The 26,710-nt window shown below is 38.4% G+C and overlaps 1 protein-coding gene across 2 annotated transcripts in view; it reads right to left on the bottom strand.

The window, feature by feature from the left end:
* The window catches only part of sema6ba (sema domain, transmembrane domain (TM), and cytoplasmic domain, (semaphorin) 6Ba), a 172,967-nt gene extending 150,339 nt beyond the window's left edge, over positions 1-22,628 (bottom strand). For both annotated transcript variants that reach the window (XM_057333539.1, XM_057333540.1), the window contains exon 1: positions 21,977-22,628. In XM_057333539.1, coding sequence (XP_057189522.1) covers positions 21,977-22,000 — 24 coding nt within the window. In that variant the 5' untranslated portion in view covers positions 22,001-22,628. The remainder of the gene's footprint in view (positions 1-21,976) is intronic.
* Between the last annotated feature and the right edge of the window lie 4,082 nt (positions 22,629-26,710).

Below are 26,710 nucleotides of genomic sequence, written 5' to 3'. Positions count from 1 at the left end.
GTCTTATCATTAACCTCAATGGTTCCAGAATCCTAAAGCACATCCAACATTCCCTATGATTAAGAATTCTCTACAACAAAAAGCATTATGAGTACAGCAAATGTGAGAGTAACAGATGCAAAAGATGAGTTTGTTTTACAAGCTCCAACACTTCGCAGACACAATCAGAAGCCAAAAAGTCTGCAGCCATTGAAATGATCCATCCGACTGCAAGCCTGAGAATATCTCCTGCTGATTCTCCCTCAGACGAATGAACATCTACCGCCTGACTCATTGATTGGCATCTCGCGGATTAAAATCACTTCATTAACCGCTGAGCTCTCGGTTGTCAGACATTCCGGAAGACTGGAAATCAACATGGTGCTCTAAAACACAAACAGCTCACAAACTACAGAGCATGTCTCTGTTTATCTGACTAAAACTGCTTTAAAGTGAGTTGGCAATTTTATAATCAGTGTGCAGAAACATTCGTGACTGATTAACTACTGCTAACTTTTAAATAAGAGTGTGATGTTAAAATGCAAGTCTCCTATTACAGTTTATTGTGCAGAGCCTATAAACAAGACATTCAGAGGTTGATTTCCAGTAAAGACTGTTAAGAATGTGTAAGAAATTGTGTACTGTGACAGTAGGTACTAAATTAAATGAAGTTCCAATTTATTGTCAGTTAAAACAGTACTAACATTATTTATTTATTTATTAGTATTGTTAAATAAATAAATATTTAAATAATAATAATTATTATTATTATAAATACAGTTCAGCTAGTACAAAATGCTAGAAAATAAAGTGTGCATTAACATTTATTAGTCACATGAATCACGTTACTCTGTTTTCAACCCACTGACTGAGTCAACACACCTTTTCTAACACATCTAACACTTGCCGCTACACATGCATGAATATAAAGGTCAAAAGAAAGTTGTGTTCCAATTTTCTACCAAATTTTTATGCTTACCTTATAGTAGGCTACACACAATAAATTGCATTCAGCTGTCAGATCTAATCAATCATTTTAATAAACTGCGGCTAAAAGGCACTGAATTCCAAGTGTAAGGTCGGAGCCAAGATGTCCCGACCAGAGACTATTCTTCTCATGAGAAACAAAGAATGGTTCTAAGCACAGTGGGGAACCTAGGCCAAAAGGGTGCCCCTTCCTGAAAGAACAACACACCGATTCCTGATCAAAAGATAATCATCTCGGGAAAAGGACAGAGAGCATCTCTCAATACAGTGAGAAACCTGAACCAAAAGGACACCTTCCTTTGAGAAACAACGGACTCCCTCCAGTACAGCAAACTCCCTACTGAGCTAACACCTACATCTCAAACGATGCATACAAGTGAATCACAGATGGAGACCTCACCCTGCACCCCCAACTGTTCCTTTCCTCCCCTCTCACTCAACGCAGGACACCCAAAAGCTCTGAGGACCGTACACAAGAAAAGAACACGACACATACACAAAAACATACACATGTTTGGTAACATCCAAAAGGTCTCAGTGCAACTGGTACAATGGTCTCACTCCCATAACAACAATGTAATGACAAAGTTTTGTAAGAACTTAACAAACTTCCCTCAGTGCTGGAACATTTCTCACACATTTGGTGACTTTCACCAATCACCTACTGTCAGGGCCGGATTATCCAATGGGCATTATGGGCACAGGCCCAGGGGCCCATGCGCGCTTCGGGCCCAGGCAAGGGGAAGAAAATTTCACATAACAGCGTTTACGCCATATTAATTTGTGTGCGCACATGGAGGTGCACACACAAAACACTGTTTCTGAATTAGAAAATCTGTCTTTTGATTTAGTCACTTTTACGAGCCATCTAGCGGCTTTTATTCAGAAGAAGCACATAGCGACAAATCTATCCACTTCTTGGATAAACCTTAGCTTTCATTCAGTGCGAAAATGTCGCCAGTGCTGCCCCGCGAGCGCGAGGTCTCTCTTTCCCGGCGCAGGGATCCCTTCTCTCGGCGTCACTCTGTACAGTGAGCGGCAGGAAGAAGCACTACAACAGGTGACTCGTGAATAAAATGAGTACAAAACAGCATTTCCAACAACCTGTCACTGTTATCGACTGTTTGGATATATAAATATGAACAAATTTCATCTTTAAATATGCACATGGTTACCATGAGGCTGTGTGAAAGAACATAACGTTAGCCAAAATCACCGCTTTTTATTGTGAGTGTTAGATGATGTCGCGTCATGAACTGACAACAGAAACTGGAAACACCGTATGTCAATGAGAACGGTTTTATTGTTGTAAATATAATGAGTTGATATACCCTCGCGGCTGTCTTAAATCTTAAAAGGTAAGCGTTTTTTACATTTATTTGGTGGTGCTTCCTTGCCAATTATGAATTATTTTATATTGATATAATGTTGATCAGTAGCTGCCCTACTTTACCAATATTAAGCCTTCGTTATTAGATAATACAGTGCTTTTACATACATTGCAAAATGTTGACATACGCACAAATATGATGATGTCGTAATATATAGCCTAGGCTAAAGAAGTATACTTATAATACTCGTTAATGCCGTTTACTGTAACACATTAAACGCTTAAATAAGAACGTGATTCGCAAGGTGCTTGTTATACAAATAAAGTTGAACAAATAGACAAATTACTCTTGTAGTACAATCAATGACAAAGACTGCCCATTTATTCTTAGAAAAATGAAGATGAAAATATTAGAAAATTGCACTAAGAATATTCTTAAGAACTTTCTGTAATTTATCTTAAGAAAGTTCTTATATTGTCTCTTAAGAACAGTTTTGCATGTCCTGCATGTTTGTTTGTGAATTATGGAAGAATCTGATAGAACTGAATTGATAGGTGTGGTAGTGTGTGCTGCTTGAATATGCCAGTGAGTTACAGTATGCTGGGAAATGTCTTAATATTGTTGTTGCTGGTCCAGAAAAGCATTGTTGCAATCATGAGGTGTAATCCTGTATGATGGAGGATGTGTACAGGTGTTGATATTGTTATATCATAGTTTGTAACTTGTCAATGTAATCCTGTAAAAGATAGAGGTGTTTATACACATAGTACCCTATAGGCTAATTTAAAACTTTATTGTGTGCACGTGTGTGTGGGGGGGTCCATAAGACACTTGTGCCCAGGGGCCTCTGAATTGTTAATCCGGGCCTGCCTACTGTATGCAGATGAAGTACAGCCCCAGGGATCACAAGACCCAATCACAGCCAAATTCCTAACTCTAAAGAATATTTCCATAATGCTTTGTTCTGGTTTGGTATTTAAGGGAAGTTGACAAAAATATCAGGGAATCTGTAGCCAGATCTCCCGCACAAATTCCTGTGTGTCGTCTCTTGCCAGGTATGCAACATTGAACTTCTCTTTGCTTTATTTCCTATGATTTTCTATTATTTGTTACTGAATTATATTGATTGCCATTGATTATTGAATTGAACCTTGAATTGGATTTTGAATTATGCTTACCTGGCTAATAAATTGTTATGTTTGAATTCATTCTGTATTGTTCTGAGTTTATAAACTTTAGTAGATCACGCTATATCCTTTGTTACCGCAAATCTACGTTCAGGTTAGTGACGGACTAGAATCCTGTATTAGGTGGAGCATTGGGCACACCAGCTGAGATTTTAGAGCTCCGGCTAACTGCTTGGCATTAGTTTAAGTGTAATTAGACCGTAGGGGCTATCGTTTCCGTTTAGAACAGCACATGGGTTGTCTGACCAATCTAAATAGGGCAAGTCACCAAAACCTCTGGTTATTGTAATATTATTCTAACTAAGTGTACATAGGAAACTATGGCATGATTATATAAAGCTACCGTCAGAGGAAGTAAGATTGGTCTATTTATCTCTATGGAGTGGTCATGACCTCTGGTTGGAAAAATCATTACTTTAATTAAGTTGTCAATAGTCTAAGGGGACTAGATCAAATAATGTTTCAGGAAGTGCTGGTTGGAGACGGCCATCTGAGCATTACTAGTCATAGAAACCTCTGGCAGTGACCAAGACTGGCGAGTTTGTGACCGTGAGATCCGCGTATAACGGCCGGCGCGAGACTCTAAGCGACATTGAGAATCGGATGAAGGAATGTAATTTAGAATAAAACAGAGGAATCAGACATCTGTCCAAATTTCACAATTATTAATGATAAAAGTTAAATGTAAACTAAATGAGAAGTCGAGATATTATTAAATTGGAGTCAGATAAAATAGAGGTAATTAAGTGAAATGTGCTTTCATGCAAATACTGTTTCACTAAACAAAGGAAGACAAGAACACGTGTGAAGCCTTCGCCACGCCTCTGGATACCGTCATTGGACCAGCGGGTGGTGCCTTACACAAGACAGGTGAACGCCAACATTTTACCCCTGAAGCGCAGCGTCCCTTGTGCTCGCATGTCTGTCTCACACTTTCGTGAACTTCAATCCTTCAGAGAGCACGAAAACCAGCGGCTGATCTGAGCTCAAACTGCACGCGAACCGCACACACGCCATCACTGCCGTACTCATATCCCGGTCTCCAGGCAACCGCTTGAAGCTCCATCAGGGACCGGTCCTCTCCAGAGCTTCATGGCTAACAACTAAACTGCTCCGTGTGTCACAACTGCTTCGAAATCTGCCCCGCAGAGGCTGGCAGACAGCAGGCTGAGCTCTTTTCATCACACGTTCTCTGGACGAATCACAAGCTCCCCACCGTTAAAGGGCTGGAAATAAAGTTGCCTAGCTGAACTTGCGATCATTTAGAGTGCATGTGATAATGGCTCTTACTTTCCACCCACCGGTCCCCTAGGGCATAACCTGTACACAGGATCTGTGTTTTCCTAAATCTGCAATTGGAAACATCCATTTAAAAGCACTGGTTAATGGATGTCGTGTCCGCAGAAGTGCACCCAGAAGAACCTGGACGGAGCTCAACTTAAATCCGCCGGTTTCAGATCGATAGGGTGTGAATGACCTGAAATTAAATAAAATGTGTTTGTGCATTCGCAGCTTAATTTTACATAAGTGATGTCTGCCAAGACATAAGCATTGTCTGTAAGCATTAAGCGGGTTTAAAGTATTTCAAAACCCACAAAACCCTTGGCCCCTTACGTACTGTAACCATTCAGAACACCCTAGCAAACACTTAATGCATTTAGCAACAAGCCAAAACACATTAGCATTTACAGTATATATACACTTATGCATTTGCTTACAGTGACTTGCATTCAAACTACACATTTTGTTAATCAGCATTTGTGTTGCCTGGGAATCAAAAGCACACACTTTGTGTTGCTAGCGCAATGCATTACCAATTGAATTTTAGCAACTGCATTAATCAGGCCAAAACTAAAGAGAAGTTATTAAAAACAATGAAAATATGGTTTTCCACTAAATGCTCTCTTTAAAGGTCCAGTGTATGAAATTTAGCAGATTCTAATGGTGAGGTTGCGAATTGCAACCAACGGCTCACTCTCAAAGTGCTACGGTGGTTGACACAGGAATAAGATGTCATCACGTTTTCACTTCTTTGCCGAAGGAGATAACGTATTTACGAAACACGCTCTCTAGATAAGTTTGTCCGTTTACAGCTACTTGCATGGCTATTGACCATGTAAGAGAACCCGCGGTGTATGTAGATAGAAATAGCTCATTGTAAGGTAACAAAAACATAACGCTTCATTGTGTAAGGTCTTTATACACCTCTGAAGATATTGTTATGTATATCATATTGCATTTCTGTCAATATACCCTTTAAAAAAATGACACACAGCTGCTTTAAATCCAAGTAGCTTCATTGGGAAAATGACAGACTTGACATTCTACGCCAACCTGAATGAATGCAAACCCTCACAGACCTAAATGAAACAGGTTTTTAATGAACTTCGAAACTCATTTGTGCATGTGACAAAAACATCATCAAAGTGAATCTATCTGTGCAAGCTCCAACTAAAACAGCCTTCCACCAAACAGATATTATGAACAAGCTGGCATTTAGAGTCTGACACATTGCCAAGTTTGTCTCCATCTTTCTCTTTTCCTCTCCGCAGCAACACACATATGCTCGGCAAGCCGCACAGCACCTTTTGAAGTGCTAAACTTAATCTCTCCGTAAACCCTCGCACAAAAAATGTAATCAAAGCAAAAACGAAAGATGAAGATACCATGTTGCAGAAAGCACAAAAACGTCTTTTCAATGGAAACACCATTTTCAGAGTGCATCCCGCCTCTGTGTGACCATAACCAGTGTCCTCTGTTCCTGCTGAAAAGCATTATAGGAAAAACGCTCCTTAGATATACTGACATTTCTATGCGTTTAATCCTATTTAATGAGGCTAAATTTAGCCTGCGTGTTCCACTGTGAAGGTGACTGGTCCCCATAGGGGGTCTTTAAAACACACAAGGGGACAGAATGTGTGTTCCTGCTGTCATTTATGGCCTATGGGCTGATGTTCACATTAAGTTTCCGCTTTTAATGGTGGGAAATATATATATTATTTCACGGCTATAACAAGTGTCATTGATTTTTACGACTGCAGTGCCAACAGCCTGTTGGAAGCGTGCGGAAAATTCGGTTTAATTATGACAATGGTAGATGGACGCTACTTCATAAATATTGGCCGCATACAATAGCTCTGAGTATTTACCATAACAATTTCACACCGTAAACACAACATAAACAGGAAGTGCAAGGTGTTAAATTGATATTCATAACTTTCGCACACCCACAGCAGTTTGCCAGAATAAACAGGAAACAGATGGTGAACTCTCCATTTAGCAATCACCTCCCTCCAACCCCGAAACCAGACGCATACTGTTTTCACTGGCACCTGTGGGTTTAAGATATATGAAATCTGCTTCATCCGTCTAACAGTCTGTGCATAAATCTGACCATTCATCCACCCATAAATACACTGTAAAAGCTGGAGTTACAGAAATATACCGTAAAATAACAGTTGTTACATTGTAAATTTCAGGATATAAGGATATATAATAAATTGTTTTCCCCTTTTTTCTTGTAAATTTGCTGTCTTTTTCTGTAATTGTACAGTTTTTGACCGTATTTCAAAAACAAACGGTAAAAAATGTAATATTGTATAGAAGTAAACTGTACAATAACTGTTTTCCCTGTAAAATTACAGGTTTTCCCCGTTTTATTGTACATTTGCAGTCTTATGTAATTTTGTGGGGGGCTTTTTGTTCTTTAGTTCAAAAATACATTTAAAAAACTGTAAAATAACAATAAAATTGCGTTTTTACATTTTACGTGGAAAATCTGTAAAAAAATAACAGAAACATTCTGTAAAATTACATGATTTATCCATCCATTCATTGTGTAAACCAGTCCGTGTATAATCTGTCCAGATATTCATTCATCCATCCATCATGTAATTTAGTCAATTAATAATCCATCTGTCTATTCATCCATCCATCATGTAATTTAGTCCGTTCATAATCCATCTGTTTATTCATTCATTCATTGTGTAATTTAGTCCATTCATAATCCATCTGTCTATTAATCTCACCATGCATCAATCAAGTAGTTTAGTCCATTCATAATCCATCTGTCTATTCATCCATCCCTTCCAACATCCACCCACCCATCCATCCATCCATCCATCCATCCATCCATCCAACATGTAATTTAGTCCATTAATATTCCATCTGTCCATCCATCATGTAATTTAGTCCATTATTAATCCATCTGTCCATCCATCATGTAATTTAGTCAATTCTTAATCCATCTGTCTATTAATCCCACCATCCATCCATCAAGTAATCAAGTAATCCATCCATCAATTAATTTAGTCCATTCATAATCCATCTGTCTATCCATCCATCCATCCATCCATCCCTTCCAACAAATCCCTCTATCCACCCATCCATTCCTCCATCCATCATGTAATTTAGTTCATTCGTAATCTATCTAATTATTAATCCCACCATCTATCCATCAAGTAATTTAGTCCATTCATAATTCATCTGTCTATCCACCAATCCCTTCCAACTTCCATCCACCCATCCCTCCATCCAACCATCTATTCCTCCATCCATCCGTCCAACATGTAATTTAGTCCATTAATATTCCATCTGTCCATCCATCCATCCATTCATCATGTAATTTAGTCCATTAATAATCCATCTGTCCATCCATCCATCCATCCATCATGTAATTTAGTCCATTAATAATCCATCTGTCCATCCATCCATCATGTAATTTAATCCATTAATAATCCATCTGTCCATCCATCCATCATGTAATTTAGTCAATTCGTAATCCATCTGTCTATTAATCCCACCATCCATCCATCATCCATCCATCAAGTAATTTAGTCCATTCATAATGCATCTGTCTATCCATCCATCCCTTCCAACATCCCACCCACCCATCCATTCCTCCATCCATCAATCATGTAATTTAGTCCATTAATAATCCATCTGTCCATCCATCAAGTAGTTTAGTCCATTCATAATCCATCTGTCTATTAATCCCACCATCCATCCATCATGTAATTTAGTCCATTCATCTGTCTATTCATCCCTTCCACCATCCATCCCTCCATCCTTCCACCATCCATCCCTCCATCCCTCCATCCTTCCACCATCCATCCCTCCCGCCATCCATCCATCATCCCTTCCACCATCCATTCCTCCAACCATTCCTCCATCCATCCATTTCCTATAATTCATATGAATCAACTGAAATCTTAAAGATTTCATTAACTGTGACTCATCCCAGACAAAGTGATAAAAGTATTCCCAGTAGGAATGACATCACCACAAAATCATATCAAAGACATATTTTTGAAAAAGCCATCTGTTAAATCAACCGAATGAACTGAGGGTGTTAGACATCACATTTAGAGTTGTTAAAAGACAAAAGTTTTGGTACCACTCTCTGGTGGCTCTCAGATCTGCTAGTCTACTTACTCCCAGACCTTCACAGCAGAGTTCAGCGTACTTAAAAAGCCCATGAATTTCCCCATTGGATCAATAAACCACATCCATGAATCTTGCATAAAGGCCACATTCACCAAGACTTCGTTAAGAAAGTGAGATAAACACATCTACTGCAAGAAGAGCGAAAGTGTCTTAAAGAAATCTGGCTGGTGAAAAACATTCCCCGCTCCGACTGTCGGGGGTGTAATAAGCTTTAATCAGATGTAAAGAAAAACATTTCAGCCTTTCTGTCTAAAAACAACCTAAACAGTTGCTGGGAAAACAAAAAAATGAATGAACTTTTCTGATTGCTTCTTCAAAGATATAAACCACAGATATTGTAACATTCAAAGGATCTGTCAGGAGCCAGAGATGAAGGAAAACTGGAGAGATTTGAGATCATCAACACACACACACAAAGTGAATGCCAGCACAACTGAGACTGACTGTAGTCTTATCACACGTTACAGTAAACAAATCCATCATATCCTGTTTAAAGGCTATCAGCAGGAGCCGTAGTACAGCATTACAGATGATGAGAGCATTCTGTCGTAGATCTATATTCTGACATTTTCTCAGCGCAATGTTCCGTACAGACCTTTAAGCACTTTTCCAAACTCATTTAACTTTGAACTGGACTTTAAATGACTCCTAAAATGGAAAATTAGATTTTCCTTGCACGTTTTGAAAAAAAGAGTTTTATTATGTAAATAAATGGTATTTGAAGAAAAGGGAATCAATATGAAGAAGCCAATCCCAACATATATCATGTAACATGGGATGTTTTTGCAGTCTGTTTACTTCAGTCATAGAGACTTTTTAAAATTATTAATCATTTCATAATTAAAATTAGCATTTTTTATTAGTTTGTCCTACACATAAACGATTAATTCGTAAAAAAATATTTTAATTAAATAATGTAATTACTTTAAAATAATAATTTAAGTAATTATTTAATTGAAAATAAATTATAATTAATAACGCAGAAACAATTCATTCAATGATAAAATTTTAATAGTTGAAAATAATGAGTATAATTATTTTTTTATGAAATATTTACTTTCATTATTACAGATAATGAATTACTAAAAATGTTTATTTAATTTAAAATAATTTAAAATAAAATAAATCAAATATTCTAATATTTAATTATTTTTAAATAAATTATTATTATTTCTTAAATGTTTTAATTTTTTATTATTTTATTAATTGTTTCTGGGTGGGTCAAACTAATAAAAAGTCCTCTAGCTCAAATGGTAATAGTGCTTTGCATTAGCAATGCAAAGGTTATGGGTTCAATTAGGGATTGAAACCCATAAATGTAAACTTTATGTAATTTTAAAAAATTACTGTGGCTGGGTTTTAGACATACAAAGCAGGCAAAATCACAACAGCTTATTATTTTTTTTAAAAAACTGTAAAACTATGCTAGCCACTCATATGCAACACTAACACTAACAAAATTTCATACTGGGACACAAGAAACTGGCAATATTACTCGTTTTGTTCTTACTCTCTCAATGAGCACACATGATGGATGATGCAAACTGTTTTCTGAGACTTTTGTGTGAAAGTAAAAACTGCTGAATCCTGAGATGAGAACAGAGGATGCATTTATTAACCACAAACAGTGTCATCTGAAAAGCTCCATTTAGAGCACAAACCAACAGCAGCAGCTTCAGCCTGTTTAAAGTTAAATAGAGGGAAAGCCAAAAGAATGGGCGAGAGAGGGGGGGAGAGGGAGAGAGGCAGAGAGAGAGAGGGAGAGAGGGAGAGAGGGAGAGAGGGAGAGAGGCAGAGACAGAGACAAAGAGAAAGAGAGAGAGAGAGAGAGAGAGAGAGAGAGACAGAGGGATGTCAGGGCCAAGGAAACGTCAGGTCAGCAATGCTGAAAATCGGTGTTATCAACAAGCGCAACACTGCTAGTCTTTGCAGAGGGCTACGAGATACATCTGAGGGTGAGCTACGGCTCGCTGGCACACGCAGACGTGCTGTAAAAAAGCCTGACTCCTAACAATTCCCTGCTAATGTGTCTGTGCATGAGCGGTGGACCTTCATAGCAAGTGTTTGAAATAAAGGGCTGACTCTCAATCTGCTCCCTTCTTCAGCAGCATAGATGCATGCTGCATTTTCTAGGGCTGAGAAAATGACTTTCATATTTTCAATCAATGCGGGATGATTATATTTAGTAATTAATGTCCAGGACTGTGTTTGAGATAAACTCACATTATAGGGAACACTGGAGTGGAATGAGACACAACCAAGAACTCATCAGTCTACCAGACGGGGCAGGAAATTCAAATTAGACGCTGCAGTACAGATGTCATCTCCCGCAATTCTCTTAAGGAGCCAGGTTTCAATAGGCAGACATTAGCACAGACCGCAGGGCTTGAGGGGGGAAGGTTAACTCAACACTGATGACCAAGAGTGGATGCTGTTTTAAATCCCAAGAGACCTGCCATGGGCAAAATGAATTGGTAACCAGATCGTGGGTTTAATCAAGGCATCAGGCACTAGATTACAGCCATGAGTCCACCAAAACAGAGAGAGAGAGAGCTGATTACACGTCTGATTGTAATCCACCTGCTCTCTAACACATGTGCAGATAGACCAATGAAATGATTAATGAGCCAATACCAGACACAGTACTGACCAATCCTATGATTGCTTTGGATTGGACGTAAAAAGATAATGTAAAATATTATTTTCACTTTTGTATAAATGTAAGTGGTGCTCGTTTTTTCAAAAAACGCTTTCATTATTCATTAAGTTATTTTCTTCACTCATTATACCATCCACCAAGCAAATATCTTACGTCTGGTCCGTTAAAAACAAATTATGTCCCAAACATACACAGTGTTAGTTAGGGGTCTGTTACCGAATCTATTACTTCATTTTAACCAAAAAGCACTAATACTGTAGGTTTGTTGATATTATTGATGTTGTAAACACAGCTGAAAGTGAATTACAAAATGATGTACGTTAAAAATCAAATCCATCATAATTATCATGCCATGAGCCCCAAGACAGGAGGTTTTCTTTTATTGATCGGGAGCCGTGTGAATATCAGACCCAGATTCTACAAAAGGCCAGATTCATTTAAAGAAATTGCTTTGCCTTGACTAAATTTGAGTTGAAATTAAATGAATGGGTCTTTACAGGGCTTTTAGTGACATTTCCGTTTCAATTAGACAGGGGTTTGAATCAGTAAGACTCCTTTTGAGATGCATGTTATATTCTCGCAAAACCATCAAGGTCAAGCGACTCCTCTGTGGTTGTCAAATAAATACAGCCACCGCTACCCTGACCCTTTGGTTAGAAATGAACCAATATTTAAACATGTTCCTGTTTAGCGTAGTTGGTAGAGCAGTATGCTAACAATGCAAAGGTTGTGGGTTCGATCCCAGGGAACATACATACTGATAAAAGACATGTATAGACTAAATGCACTGTAAGTCACTTTGGATAAAAGTGTCTGCCAAATGCGTAAATGTAAACAATTTGCATTTAATAAATATTATACAGCGGTAACTAATTGGTAAAATCTAATTTCTCTTGGTTACAGGATATACAATTTCTGTTTCAAAGGCACACAAGGAAAAAACCATTGTATGCATCACATGTATCTTAACAAATATTCTCAATGAGATGTGCAATTTAAGTGTGCAATTTGACAGCTGCATTGTGAAAATGATGTCCAACACGTCAAAAAAATGCACATTATAAACTTACTAAAATTTAACTCGAAATAATCAGTAAACCATCTTATGCAACAACAAGTGGACATGTACCCGGTGTTTCTGCATGCCGTGTATTTAATAAAAATTGAGAAATTGAAAGTGAACATCACTACAACAGGATTTGGCAAAGGAGGGATTCTTTTGGATGGTTTTTCTTTGTCATACAGTTTTGGTATTGTCGTTTAAACCCTGAATGAATTCCTATTTGCAGCATTGACAACCACCGACAGATTTCCCATCATGCACCACAAAGATAAAAAGAATAAAGCAACGCAAATGCTCAAAGAGCAAAAAATGAATAGCGAAGAAGAACAAAAAGATTGTGCCAGAGAACGTGAGAAAGCCAAAGGTAGACAGTCGTTCTGTCACTCGTGTCATCTCTGAAATCACATCGAGCACTTTTTTCCATCCCTGCTCTCTGAACAAAATCACACTTCAGAAAGTCTTAATTCCATTCGTTTTCTTTTCTTCCCCGTTGGGAGGAGTCACGAAGCTAAACACTCCTGTGACATCTGACAACTTAGAGATGAATTTCGAGACGTTTTTTCCATAGGCCCATTCAACTGATTCGCCCATTAATCAAGTTATGGCTTGAAAGCTGACATCAGAATCAAAGCGACCCAAGTTTTGTTCCTTTATATTCTTCTGCCATGTGTGCTATGAAGAATGACCCCCCTGCCGCCTGTGTGTCTGGTGTCTTGGAGAGCAGGTCGGTGGATTGATGCCCATCTCCAGCAGAGCTTATGTGATCTAAGTCTTCGTAGATACTGCCACATCGCAGGCTCTTTTCAAAGGGGCATTTGCCACGTTCTAACAGCCATACAATAGCATGGTGGGGTATCTATAGCGTCATAACTGCATGGATGTCGTGGTGCTGCTATTCTCAGCATGCTTTAGATGATTCGTGCAATTGCAAAACAACAAGATTACGAAAGTGTACGATAAGAACTTGTTGCAATATTTGCTTTGGAAAGCAATCATGCGGTTTGTTTGATGATCAAACATTGAATTAGTACGGAATCATCAATACTCTTCTTTTATTAAAACTGTGATGAGTTTCCCACCAATAAGAAAGATCACTAATAAGATTTCTTTATCTCTATCCATGCTCCGAACATTACAGGGAGAGTTCGTCTAACAATGACATTCCTGTTATGATTTAATCAACCTCATGTCTTTCCAAACCAAAACTTTCTCTTTTTGCAGAACGCAAATGAAGATATTTTGAAGAATGTTGGTGACAAAACAACATTGGCCACCATTGACTTCCATTGTATGGACACAAAACCACTTAACCATTTCTCAAAAAAATTTGTGTTCTACAGAAGAAAGAGTCATATACAGATTTCAAATGACATAAGAGTGAATAAATGATTTTAAAACGAACTATTTCTTTACATCTACATTTAACAATAAACTCATTCAGTATGTCAACAGTTGACTCGTTTAGCTTATTTTGCTTATTTTCCTCAACAGGAACTATAGCACCAACATCAGAGACAAAGAATAAATCTACGTTTGGTAATAAGCACAAACATTCAAATCCTCCAAAATCACATTTTCGGAGCTATGCTGCCTGCATGACATCTATATTAAACATAAGCATTACAGTCATTTCTTATGTCAACCATTTACTCATTTGCTTCTGCTTTTATTTGTCAACAAGAATTATAACCCGAACATCTGCCAAGTTGATACTTAAGAAACAAAAAAATTCATAGCCCTAACTGTGAACTCCATTAAGTCTCCTGAGCGACGAAAGAGCCACCTCCGATCCGTAAAATTTCCACTGGCATGCCTCGCTTTCATCTCATCCTGTGCATGTACAGTTGGCACCGTCATAAACAACCTCCCTGCCAAGCATTTCAATAAAACGCATGAACGGAAATTTCAGCAAAGCAATGAAATTATTCAATATCACCACTTTTAGCCGTGAAATCGATTTAGAAATGCAAAGGAGTGTGTCACACACACCCTCGACACAAACACACGCTGTAGGAAGCGTCATGCACACGCACCCGAGAAAACTTCCTGATAGGTGAAACCGAAAAACAATTTCGAACCTGCAGTTTTGGGCATGTTAATGTCCATCGCGACACCCGGGGAAGTCAGGAAAGGGAATAGTATTTCGTTTCGCATCAATGCCAGTATACGGTTTCATTTAACAGCATTTTATTTGTTTACCCAATGCTAGACAGCGACTCGGCATGAATTTATATTCAGATAAGAGGGAGGTGAGAGTTACGCAGGCTGTTGTTTTCTCCTTGTTTACCACCAAAAAATGTAGAAACCTGATTAGACAAATCGGATATATTCTATGTACAAGATAATGTACATCTAGCCAGTAGTTATTGGACGTGTTTGTACAATTTACATTCATATGAGCCACTTCGTAATAGTTACAAATTCCTGAATTCCCCGTGGCACCATACATGTCGCAACTGACCCATCCCAATCAAGTACTCCAGAGAGATGCCAAAAAACCGTGTTGTATAATGTGGGTTTTGAAAATAAACAATGAAAAGTAGACCCACCGGGTGACATTACAATGAAGGTTGTGTGAAGTGCAAACAGAGAGTTTGGGAGAGTTTTGGGAAACTAATTCCGGAACATTGTGTGTTTAACTGCTGATGAAATTTGGAGCTAATTGGAGGCTAACTGCTTTTAAATGAGCCCCTTATGCCCAGTTGCGTCTATTTGATTTCATAGGCCTGCACAAACTCTTTCATGTGGTGCTGCTTTGGGGTGTGTACGTGATATATGGATGCAAAAGCTCTCCTGCATCTAGTGTCATGTTGACAAGCTGTTAGAACCCTCGTAATTTTCGGAGCCCATTGCAGCGGTAAATGCACATGCTCAGCACATGTCACGGTGCACAACCCTTAGGAAGAATGACTAGGCCTACAGAAACCATGGTTTTATTTGTACCATTAATTGACCCTTACTACAATAACCATAGTTTAACTACACTCTTATATGCCATAGAAGAACCTTTTCTGACTAAATGCTTCCATAACAAACTTTTACCATCCAAAGAACCTTTCTGTTTCACAAAAGGTTCTTTGTGCAAAATATTTTTCTTCAGATTACTAAAAGGTAATAAAGATAGGTTCTTTGTGGAACCAAAAATTGTTCTTCTATGGCATCGCTGTGAAGAACCTTTTGAGTACCTTATTTTTATGTCGGCATGAAATTAAAAATGATCATTCTAATTGGTTTACACAGTGGTGAAGTATTTATTATATATTATTTATCCGTGCATATCATTATTTTTAAAAATTCATTTGCACTTGTAATCTTTAATCAAAAACGTTAACCTCCTCCCCCTCTCAAAACGACCTCTCTTCACTTCTGGTCACAAGGAATGGTGCGAGGGCGGGGCTGCAATGACTAACAGATTGGAGAGAAACTGGCATTCAAAATCTTTCACCTTTTAATGATCCAATCAGTTGTCGTTGGATGAAATCAAGTCCAGCCCTTCCTTTTTTTCTCATTTCAGAAGTCGTTTCACTGGGGTATACTCCACGATACGGAAAAAAGACAATTGCTACTTCCGTTTCATGCCGACTTTAAAAGTATATGGTACTAGTAGTAAAACTATGGCAATACAAATGTTATCAAAGCACAGTTGGTACACTTTGACAATAATAAAGCCATGGTTAATTTCCCTAAGGGAAGAAATGATGCAAACATGAACTAAGTCTCAAAACTCCACAAAATGTGACCTTGGACCACAAAACTAGTCATAAGTAGCACGGGTATATTTGTAGCAATAGCCAACAATACATTGTATGGGTCAATATGATAAATTTTTATTTAATGACAAAAATCATTAGGATGTTAAGTAAAGGTCATGTTCCATGAAGATATTTTGTGAATTTCCTGCCGTAAATACATCAAAACTGTATTTCTGTGAGTGGACGCAGCTAATTAGCAAACAAAAATGGTCGGAAACATGCCTCTCCACAACTTCATTACAGCGGTAAGCCAATAGAGAGCGTAAGAACAAACCTGTTACTTCTTAGCTACGACCTGCTATGGTGCCTCTGATGGACAACTTTAAAGGCCATTTTCTATATAATTTGCTTTTTTTGCACCCTCAGATTCCAGATTTCGGCCAAATATTGTCCAATCCTAACAAACCATTCATCAATGGAAAGCGTATTTAGGCTATTCTGCTTTCAGGTGATGTACAGTATAATATCAATTTCAACAAAATTGACCCTTATGACTGGTTTTGTCAACGTAGTCAACTATCTCAACCAAGTCCCTACCAGCTATCCAAAGTGGTCTGTTTCTTGTGTGAGCAAGCACTTTCATCTTGTTGCATTGTTTAAGTTTAGCAATCATCTTTGCACACAAAATTAGACATTCATATATGCGTAAAGCCACAGTTGCAGATGCACATTTATCCTGCTCGCAAATGTTCACGGACCAACTTCAACAGTTCCAACATGGCGGACAACTAGCGTATAGCGGCCAATAGAACCTGCAACTAATGGCGGACCCAATGGTTCCTGACACAGGTCATGAAACTGTTAAATGACCTCTTTTGACTGTTCTGCCGTACGGTTTTCAGAAATTGTGTTCTGATGCATTATGTGATGTTGTCTTTTTTCTAGGACTGGCTCGCATTATCAGTTTCTTTGGCTTGTTAGCTCACATACAGCTCACTGTTAGCACTGCAGATGATTCAAGGTGACCTATATGAACTTCAAAACAGCCGATAGAGATAATTGAAGCCCTCTCAACAGTGCCGAGCAGGATGCTGTTTTTAGAACATCAAATGGGTATGAAACGCTCCACTGAACAGAAGGTTAGGCTATACATCTACTGTGAATTGTGAAGATGAACACATATTCGACAGATTTAAGAGGATTAGGACATGAGCACGAATATTGTAGATACACCCTTTCACATGAACAGGTTTGGCTATTTCAGCCATGTCTGTTACTAACAGGTGTATAAAATTAAGTATGAATCTATGCATTGTGCAACCCAAACGCTCAAAATGCCCCAGAAATGGTTTACTGGGTCTGGTGCGGAAAGAACTCAAACCTAAACCCCACAACACACCTTCAGGATGAATTGGAACATCGACTATGAGTCAGATCCTATCACCAAACCTCTTGTATCTGAATGGGAGCAAATCTCCACAGCCATATTTCAAGATACTGAAAACTATTCCCAGATGGGAGGAAGCCATTATAGCAGCAAGAGAATGGACCTACTTTATATGAATGCTCCGCATGGTTTGAAACGAACTAAAAAGCACATTCTGGTGTGATGTTTGCATGCCCATACGTTTGGGCATCTAGTCTATTTCAAGAGAAGATATCACAGGCTTATCTCAAGGAAGCAGTGAGAAATTTGAGAATGCTCTGTCAAATGAATTGTGTCTAAATGGGTTTGACACACTCCCATAATTCTGTATCTGACCCTGTGGTTCTGTCAATAACGTAACGATTTAATATCAGTACATTTTGGCCTCTGACATGAAAGCAGACAACCAAGGAAAACTTAGAAAACAGACTTGATTTTACCTACAAAAATACTTAAAGGTTCAGAGGAAGGAAGCTACCACCTGACCTCAGTTTCCTAAAAAAAATCAAACAAAATCTTTATTTTCTCAATTACTTCTCATTCACTGTAAAAACGTATTTAAACACAAAATCTTTCATTCAAAAGCTGGCGTACATTTTTAAATAAGTCAAATTGGCTTTACAAGTCACTTCAATTTAAGCTGACTTCTGGTAACTTCTAGTTTATCAATTTCAATTTCATTTTTAAGTCAGTTTAATATAAATATAAATTCAAGTGGCTTGTAAAGCCAATTTAACTTAAAAGCAGCTCTTGAACTAAAGTTTTTTAAGTTTTACAGTGTAGATCGCAATTCAAATAAATAGAAAGAAAATTGAATCTTGAGTTGAAGTCTCCAGATTCTCTGATTTCCCCCCCCAAGAGCCCGGTATAATCTAACATCTGAAGACGTCACAAACTGTACTCAGGTATTATTATTGTATTTTAAATTATTTCAAAAATCAAATTTTATAATACAACTCTTATATTTTAATATAAATTTCCCCTCAAATCTTTCCCAAACCCGAATTATCCAAGCTACCGCATTCATTTTTAAGCTTTCTATTTTGTACTGTACGCCAACAACTGTCCCATTTGTTTCTACTTTAATTCGAATTTTGAAGAGAAACAACTCAGAGTTGCTGGACTCATGACACATAACTGAGATTCAATTAAGCCTCAGCAATGAAAGAGCAACCTCAGAGCAATAGAATTTTCTCCTGAGCTGAGGAACGCACACAAACACACGCATATCCGAGAAACACCTTGAGCTCTAAATCCTTCCCCATTGTTGCAAAGATGAGAGCAATCCTCCAGTCCGCAGACCACGAAAAAGGACACGGCCAACCGTCACACACAACAAGGTGTGAGAGACGTCACCCTTGGTCACTCGTGCTTGGGGCGGAGGGGCCCCCAGCGATGGGTGCACGGGCCCTGTAGAATTGGGGGGTGGTAACGGGGGGCGCGTATGTGTATTAACCCAAAAAGACACCTGCTATTTTTGTGCAGCACCTGCCTGGCTGACCCGCTGCGCTGCTGTCTGTGTGCACTGCGAAGATAACAGGAGGGCTATTCACAGGCAGTCAGTCGAAGAGAGTCAACCCTCTCTCAGTGTGAATGTGTGTGTGTTAGTGTGCTGTGTGTGTGTGTGTGTGTGTGTGTGTGTGTGTGTGTGTGTGTGCGTGTGTGTGTGTGTGTGTGTGTGCGTTCATGTTTGTATATCCCGGTGGGGACGTGTGTGTGTTTTCCCTCCATTTCTCTCCAACAAACTCATTCTGAAGACGTGTCTACCGCAAACTGTGGACTAATCTTGGAAAAGACGGCAGAAAATTATGTTACTGCTTCCAATTTTGGGAATAACAATTACTAGAGTTTGAAACACTGCACACCTCACTGTTTGCAAATAGCAAGCAATTGAATTCAGAATTTGATATAGTCTACATCCAACTTCTCTCCTGGCTTAATCTTTCTTTTTTCCTAGTTATTAAATAAGGCTTATTATGCAAGTATGAGATTATAAGTGTGATTCGATTTTTATAGAGACTTGGGTTTGGACTATTCTTTCTTGGCCTAGTAATCACCAGCCTGATCTTATGGTAAACTGTAACCGTTTTATGAAGTGGCTAATGTGTATGAATTTGTTCAATGCAAATGTGCTTAAAAGGTTCTTCACACATACATGAACTATCCTTGGTTCCACAAAGAACCATTCCGTCAAAGGTTTTTAAAGAACCATCTTTCTTACCTTTTTATTACCCTTTTAATTATTTCTTTTTCGCCACAAAGAACCTCTTGTAAAACAGAAAAGTTCTTCAGATGTTTATGATGCCATTTAGACAAAAAAAGGTTCTTCTATGGCATCATGAAGCACCTTTATTTTTAAGAGTGTACGAATTAGCCACCTCATAAAAAAGTTACAAATTACCATGATTGCTGTAAACCACAGCAATGACACAGCAACACACTAAAAACCACTTTGAACACCTAGGCATCCACCTAGCAACACCCCGGCAACCACCCACAACATCCGAGCATCATGATGGCTAGTTTTCCATGAGCAAACACCACTGACATTTTCTTCAAAAAAGTGCAAATGTAAATTCTAAAAGTCTTTATATCTCTTTAAGATAAACCCCAACTTTGGAGCAATCGGCATCAACAATATACATTTTAAAAATATGATTTCTTTTTCAAAGGCATGGGATCTATGGACAAAAGTAAATGAATTAATTAAATTACTCACTGAACGCCTGAGAGGGTAAAGACATCAACGTCAGCAAAAAACAAGCAGTTACAGGGCAGCTTGGTTTTTGCAACACCTTGATTTAGGACAGTTTTGTCTCTCATAGGAAGGTGCTGCGCTGTCTCAATGATAGATGTGCTGCTCTGACTTCTGCTTGTAGTTTCTACCTGAATCTCTAAAGAGCTTATAGATTCTCATTTATATCCAAGTCTCATTCACAAACAAAACATTACATTTGATATAGATTCATTATTTAACTACAATGACTAACTATCCAGTTAAATATCAAGGCATTTGAATACTGTACCCTAATAAGAGCTTATCATATAGTTTCAACCAACGTATTTTGTTATTGCAATATAACTATAGGCCTATCTAAATAATATTTATGCAATAAATAAACACAAAATAACAAAGATGTCTAAAATATTACAGTTTAAAATGCATTGTCAGTAGCAACAATAATTGTAGTTCCTGGTATTTTGGCAGAAATTATGGTCTTGTGAACTTTACAATGGTACCATGGTTAAGTCTTTGAATCAACCACTATGGTACCCTAGTCTGTGCACATGTTAACTTATAAAAGGTCTGTACGCTTCATAAATAAAAGAACCCACGTTTCTTTAAAATAATAAATTAAGTATACCCATGAAGCAGCATAAACCCAAACAATCATCACATATAGCTTAAACAACAAAAGATTCATTCATCTGCCGATTGCATTTCACTCATGCACGTATGTTCCCAAAACACATGGTGACATGATCCTCTACCTTCCAAGCAAATAGCTTTGTCTTCAAAAACACTGTTGACAAATGAAATGTCCTTTACATAAGGCCGGCACTGAAGTGGTTTGTTTATCAGTAACCGCAGAATTATGAAGCAGCAGCAGACCTGAGCTGTGCATGCATTCACAACAATAGATATGAACCAATGCAAGCACATCGCATGCAGCCCATCTCCCGCGCCCTGCACGTGAGTGAATTACAAACTAAAACAGATTGGCAAAATATAGATCTTCATGCAAGATCTGTAGGACACACATCAAACCCTAGGAGAATAAACAAACCCTGTTTTATTAAAACACACTCCCTGAAAAATCCATCCCTGAAGGAATATGTAGCCCACATGATTCCCATAATAATTTATCCAATTCCGAAAGACCATAATGGGAATTTTTCTTCCAGAATTACATTATTTACATAGATTTTTTGAAAACACCAGTCTCAGTATACCTAATTAAATTTTTAAGGATGATATTTCCTTTTAACTTGCAAGCCATCATTTTAATAACATTTTTGATAAAGATTACACATTCTTTTCTAAAAAAGCAAAACGCAAAAAATGAATTCCATACGTAGCTACTGCGTAAGATTTTATGACTATGGTGGTTATCTTATTAACTTAATATTAGTTAAAGGACCGTGGTCAAAGTTCTTTTAATGCATTAGGCTATTGCTATTATTTATGCGTATATGTCTGGCTGACCTGGCAAGTTGGATGTCGGTGCATTTAAATCCTCAAGGTGATGCGCTGCTTCTTGGCGCAGGATGCGGGACAAAGCCGTGCGCGCCTCCGGGCGAATAAATTCCTCCTTCTGTTCACCTGCCTCTCCTCCAAAGCGATCACACGCACCGGTCTGACATCTGTACGACACGGGCGTCTTTGAACGGGTCCGGTGCGCACCGGGCGTCTATAGCGCAGTGGATTCGCGTTCCTCCACCCGGCACAATGTCACTATCGGTCACATGCGACGGGGTCCGTCTGAATGCCGTTATTGGGTGAGGATATAACGGAAAGGTGTGGTTGGGCGAACGGCGACGGACGGAGACAGACAACCGTGGCACTGATCCAAACGAGCAGTCGTGCGTTGCGTCGGGCGCGCGTCCGCTGCAATGCTTTAAAACGCAGATGATTCCAAAGTACGTGAAAATATCGATGTGTCTTTTAACGAAAGCATCCTTAGATGATTCAGGAGATACTTAATAATGGCAAGCATCCTCCTCCGCGGCGTGCAGCGAGGGTCTCTTGGGTGCTTTCTTGGTGATGCTCATGAGCGTTCTGCTGTCTGTGCGTTTTTGTGAATACAGATATTTACATTCACCGTAAGCCACCGAGCCCTGCGTATACTGAGGCATCATTCACGGGTTTTGGTCTGAGGCATCTAACCAGACTCAAAATCACCCAAAGAGGGGGGATGGATCTCTCTCTCTCCCTCCCTCACACACGCATATACATTCAGTCTAACGCATACACATCCATGGTTTGTTTACGTAAAGCAAAATCACAGATGAGATCTCATTAATGTCTCAAGTCTGGAAAGACATTAAAATGAGAGAACTATATGGAGTCTTTGGCTTGTCTCATGCATCGCTTTATCTCCTGAGAAAAAGAGGCTCTCACATGTGTCTCTTCCAAATGTGTCTTTATTGTCTTGAAACAACGGTGGCAAACTTCTGAACATCTTCTGAACATTAAAAGAAGCAATATCATAGCAACAACGTTCATTTCTGGGTTGGCATAAGACCACCTATAGACTTCTATTGTTTGAAAACTGAGTAAATTATAATTATTACTTACCATGCACTGGAAAAGAAAAATGTGTAAGAGCCTCATTTTGCTCCACAAAGGACATTTAGTTTTTTACACTGACCCGAAGAACCTTTAATTCAACACCAATGTTCTAATCTCTGAAGATGCTCAGGAACCCAAGCAAAAATGGTAACACTTTACATTAAGGTACCCTTTATAAAGCATTTATAAATGTGTTCATTAATGATTAATAAGTCATTTACAAATGCATTATGAAGCAGTTATAACTGCATGAATAAAAGGAGGGATTCTAACGAAATACCTGCAAAATAGTGAGCCATTTTTAACTCACATGTTATAAATGCTTAATAAATGTATTTATACATTATTCATTTGACTCTAAAGCAAATTCATTATTATCTTGATGTTGTTTGCAAAATAGGCTGTCAAACTGGACACTGTAGGGTGTTATGTTGTTTTTCTTACCTGCTCACTATTTGGCACGTATTTCGATAAATCCCTTATTTTATTCATGCAGTTATAACTGCTTTGTAATCAGGGGCGTAGCCAGAACTTTTTTTTTAGATGTGGCCAGGTAAGACCCAGTGATTTTATTAGGGTGACCAGAAAATCCTTACAGACAGAAATTCTTAAACGTCTACTGTAATTTACACCAATTCTTCATTACACATAGTTTGCTGGTCAAAAACATACACAAAGAACGTAAAGTAAACAATTTATTTGCAATGATTCATGTGCCAACATTATTTTTAAATAATTTGCTAGCTATCATTTGCAGTAAATTAGCCTTTTGTATAGAAAATAAACATTGCAGTACCCCAACTTAAACTTTCGCGAAAATGTAATTAATGAATGAAATCCAGTTAAACAAGACTGATTTTACTGACCTGATCCTTCTGCTCGCGATGAACTTCCATGGTACACAGACAGTACACTGTCACGAAGCGGTTAGAAGCTGTTCAGCTCGTGTTACTTTCAGTGCATACGCTAAATGATCTGCGCAGCACTCCGTAAACTCCGACACACATCTTAAAACTACTTCGCACAACAGAGGTGGCCAGATAGGTGGCCATACATCATTCAGGGGCAGCCGTGGCCACCCATGGCCACCATTGTAGCTACGCCCCTGTTTGTAATGCATTTGTAAATTACTTATTAATCGTTAATTAACACATTTATAAATGCTTCATAAAGGGTACCTTAATGTAAAATGTTACCGCAAAAATGGTGTTTGATAAAAAGACAGTTTGGGCTAAATGTAAAGAGCTGCTCACATACCTAAACAATTACATGACTGTCTTTGACATTGTACAATCACCGTATGTAATGCTCGTGGACTACTACTGTCAGTTTATAGGTATATTCTTTGAATTTCTGTTCATTTAAAGCATGAATCCTCACCATAGCGTAGATAACAAAGAGCCAATCCTAGACACAATGCATTTCAACATCTGTGTTTGGCTTTTGGCTGCCACACCTGCTGAAGCAACAACAGACATCAGAAGACCGAGTCATTTCATGAAGAATAAGAATAACCTCGCCTTTGATGTCACCAACACACAAGCCCAACAATGACCCATTTTTTACCAAATGTAATTTAAAGTTAATGAGCCTTGAGTTCCAACAACCTGTTGAAAAAACTGTTAAGTCACAAAGCGTCGCATGTATTAAGAATGAAATCAGGTTAATGCACATCTAAATGGTCCTGTGAATTTCAATATATGTTTTTAAACACTCCAAGTCATTGAGTTATGGTTATAGACAATATTGCTTCTCTCTCTCGCACACAGACACACACATATCATTTTCCAGATGGATTCTCAACAGATTCACAACTCAGATGTGTGGGATATCAGGTTCAAAGTCCAACTCACAGATTCACCAGTACATCGTGAAGTTTAAAACCCTCCAAAGGCGTGAACCACATGTCCTGAACCAAAGGATCAAAAACACATGTATTTCTCAAGCATTTTTCATGTCATACAGAAACTCTTAACTAAATCAGACAACTTGGCAAATTACTACAAACTCAGTACACAGTGAAATAAGCCTTACACCACATGCAGTACAACACTCTTTAGCCTCAAAAACAGAAGGTTCTTAAAGCCCAGTTTTCATAAAAAGGAGAGAAGGTGAGAGAAGGGAAGACTTTAGTAATATTTCCATCAGACAGGTTTTCATCGCTGGTGCTGAGGAGATGAGCATCAGGAAATCATTACGCCTGATATTTTTAGGCAAGCAGTCAAACAGATGCTGCTTTGATGGAACGGGGAAAAAGTATCCGATTCTGACATCTACAAATTGGACACAGGTCAGTGGCAAACCACTGCAGAAAGCGAATTTATCTAAATGAAAAACCTATGCGAGCAAATTCAATGTGGAACATTACAAAAACCAACACCATTCAGTGTTGAAGCAATTCAAACAGTTCAACCAAAAATAAAACAGTTTCTCTTGCCCTGATCTCAAAATTCACTTGTGTTTGTTGTGCATATTCAACCTGTGTCACAACCGGTGAAAACCATTAACCAAAAACCATTCTCATTCTCAGCATTAACGTTAAACATGGTGAAACATTTTTAAATGCATCAAAGCGCAAATGAGGTATGAGAGCAATGTTGGAGGACACGATGATTTTCAGCTTAAAATTCAGCCTGTTCTTCACACAGCACAATTCTATGGCTGTAGATGTCGTATGAATTACTTACAACAAACATTTTTCCTTCTTCAAGACTGACAGGTTATAGTCACAGAAAAAGCATAAAAATACGGTGTTTCTGTCAAGCTGTTAAAATATTGCTATGTTAGTTTAGTCCACCTTGAGCAGCCAGATACAACAACCCTGGACCATTCAATGGCATAAGTTAAGAATTGGACTGAAGGAAGGGTCTCTGTTTGGTCTCCCAGGCTGGATGAAAGTTTGGAAAATATTTTACGTTTTTACTTGGTAAGGGTAGTCATTTAGATATTACACACTTTAAAGTCATTCAATTCAATTGCATATGTGTAACTATAAAGTACAGTTCTATAGTATTTTATAGAAAAATGGAAATAATCATAATTGCTTCACAGCAGTTAAAAAATAAATGTGTTATACATTGGTTTTCTTGGAGATGGTGCTCAAAAATATCACAAAAAATATATATATTATTGAATGTGGAGATTGCCTGAGGTGGGCAGTACCTGCAAGTGACTTGTTTGTTAGCAGACAAAACGACTTTTCTGCCATCTTGTGGTGATGAACAGTGACACAGGTTTCCAGATTTTTTTATTATTTACTCATTCTCATGTCATTCCAAACCTGTATGACTGTCTTTTTATCTGCAGAACACAAAAGAAGATATTTTGAAGAACATTTGTAGCCAAACAACACTGGCCCCCATTGTATGGACACAAACCACTGAGAAATTTCTCAAAATTTCTTCTTTTGTGTTCTACAGAAGACTCATAAACATGTGAAGTGAAAGTGACCTATTAGTCAGATATGGTGACCCATACCCGAAATGTGACCTCTGCATTTAACCCATCCAGAGAGTAGTGAACACACGCACAGCAAGTCGTGAACACACGTACATCCGGAGCAGTGGGCAGCTATCACTGCAGCGCCCGGGGAGCAAGTAGGGGTTGTGCAAGTTGTGCCTTGCTCAATGGCACCTCAGTCGTTACCCG

The sequence above is a fragment of the Triplophysa rosa genome, linkage group LG5 (assembly GCF_024868665.1).
Source record: "Triplophysa rosa linkage group LG5, Trosa_1v2, whole genome shotgun sequence".
Classification (NCBI taxonomy): Eukaryota; Metazoa; Chordata; class Actinopteri; order Cypriniformes; family Nemacheilidae; genus Triplophysa; species Triplophysa rosa.
The sequence above is the reverse complement of the archived record's forward strand: the minus strand, read 5'-3'. Positions and strand labels throughout refer to the sequence as shown.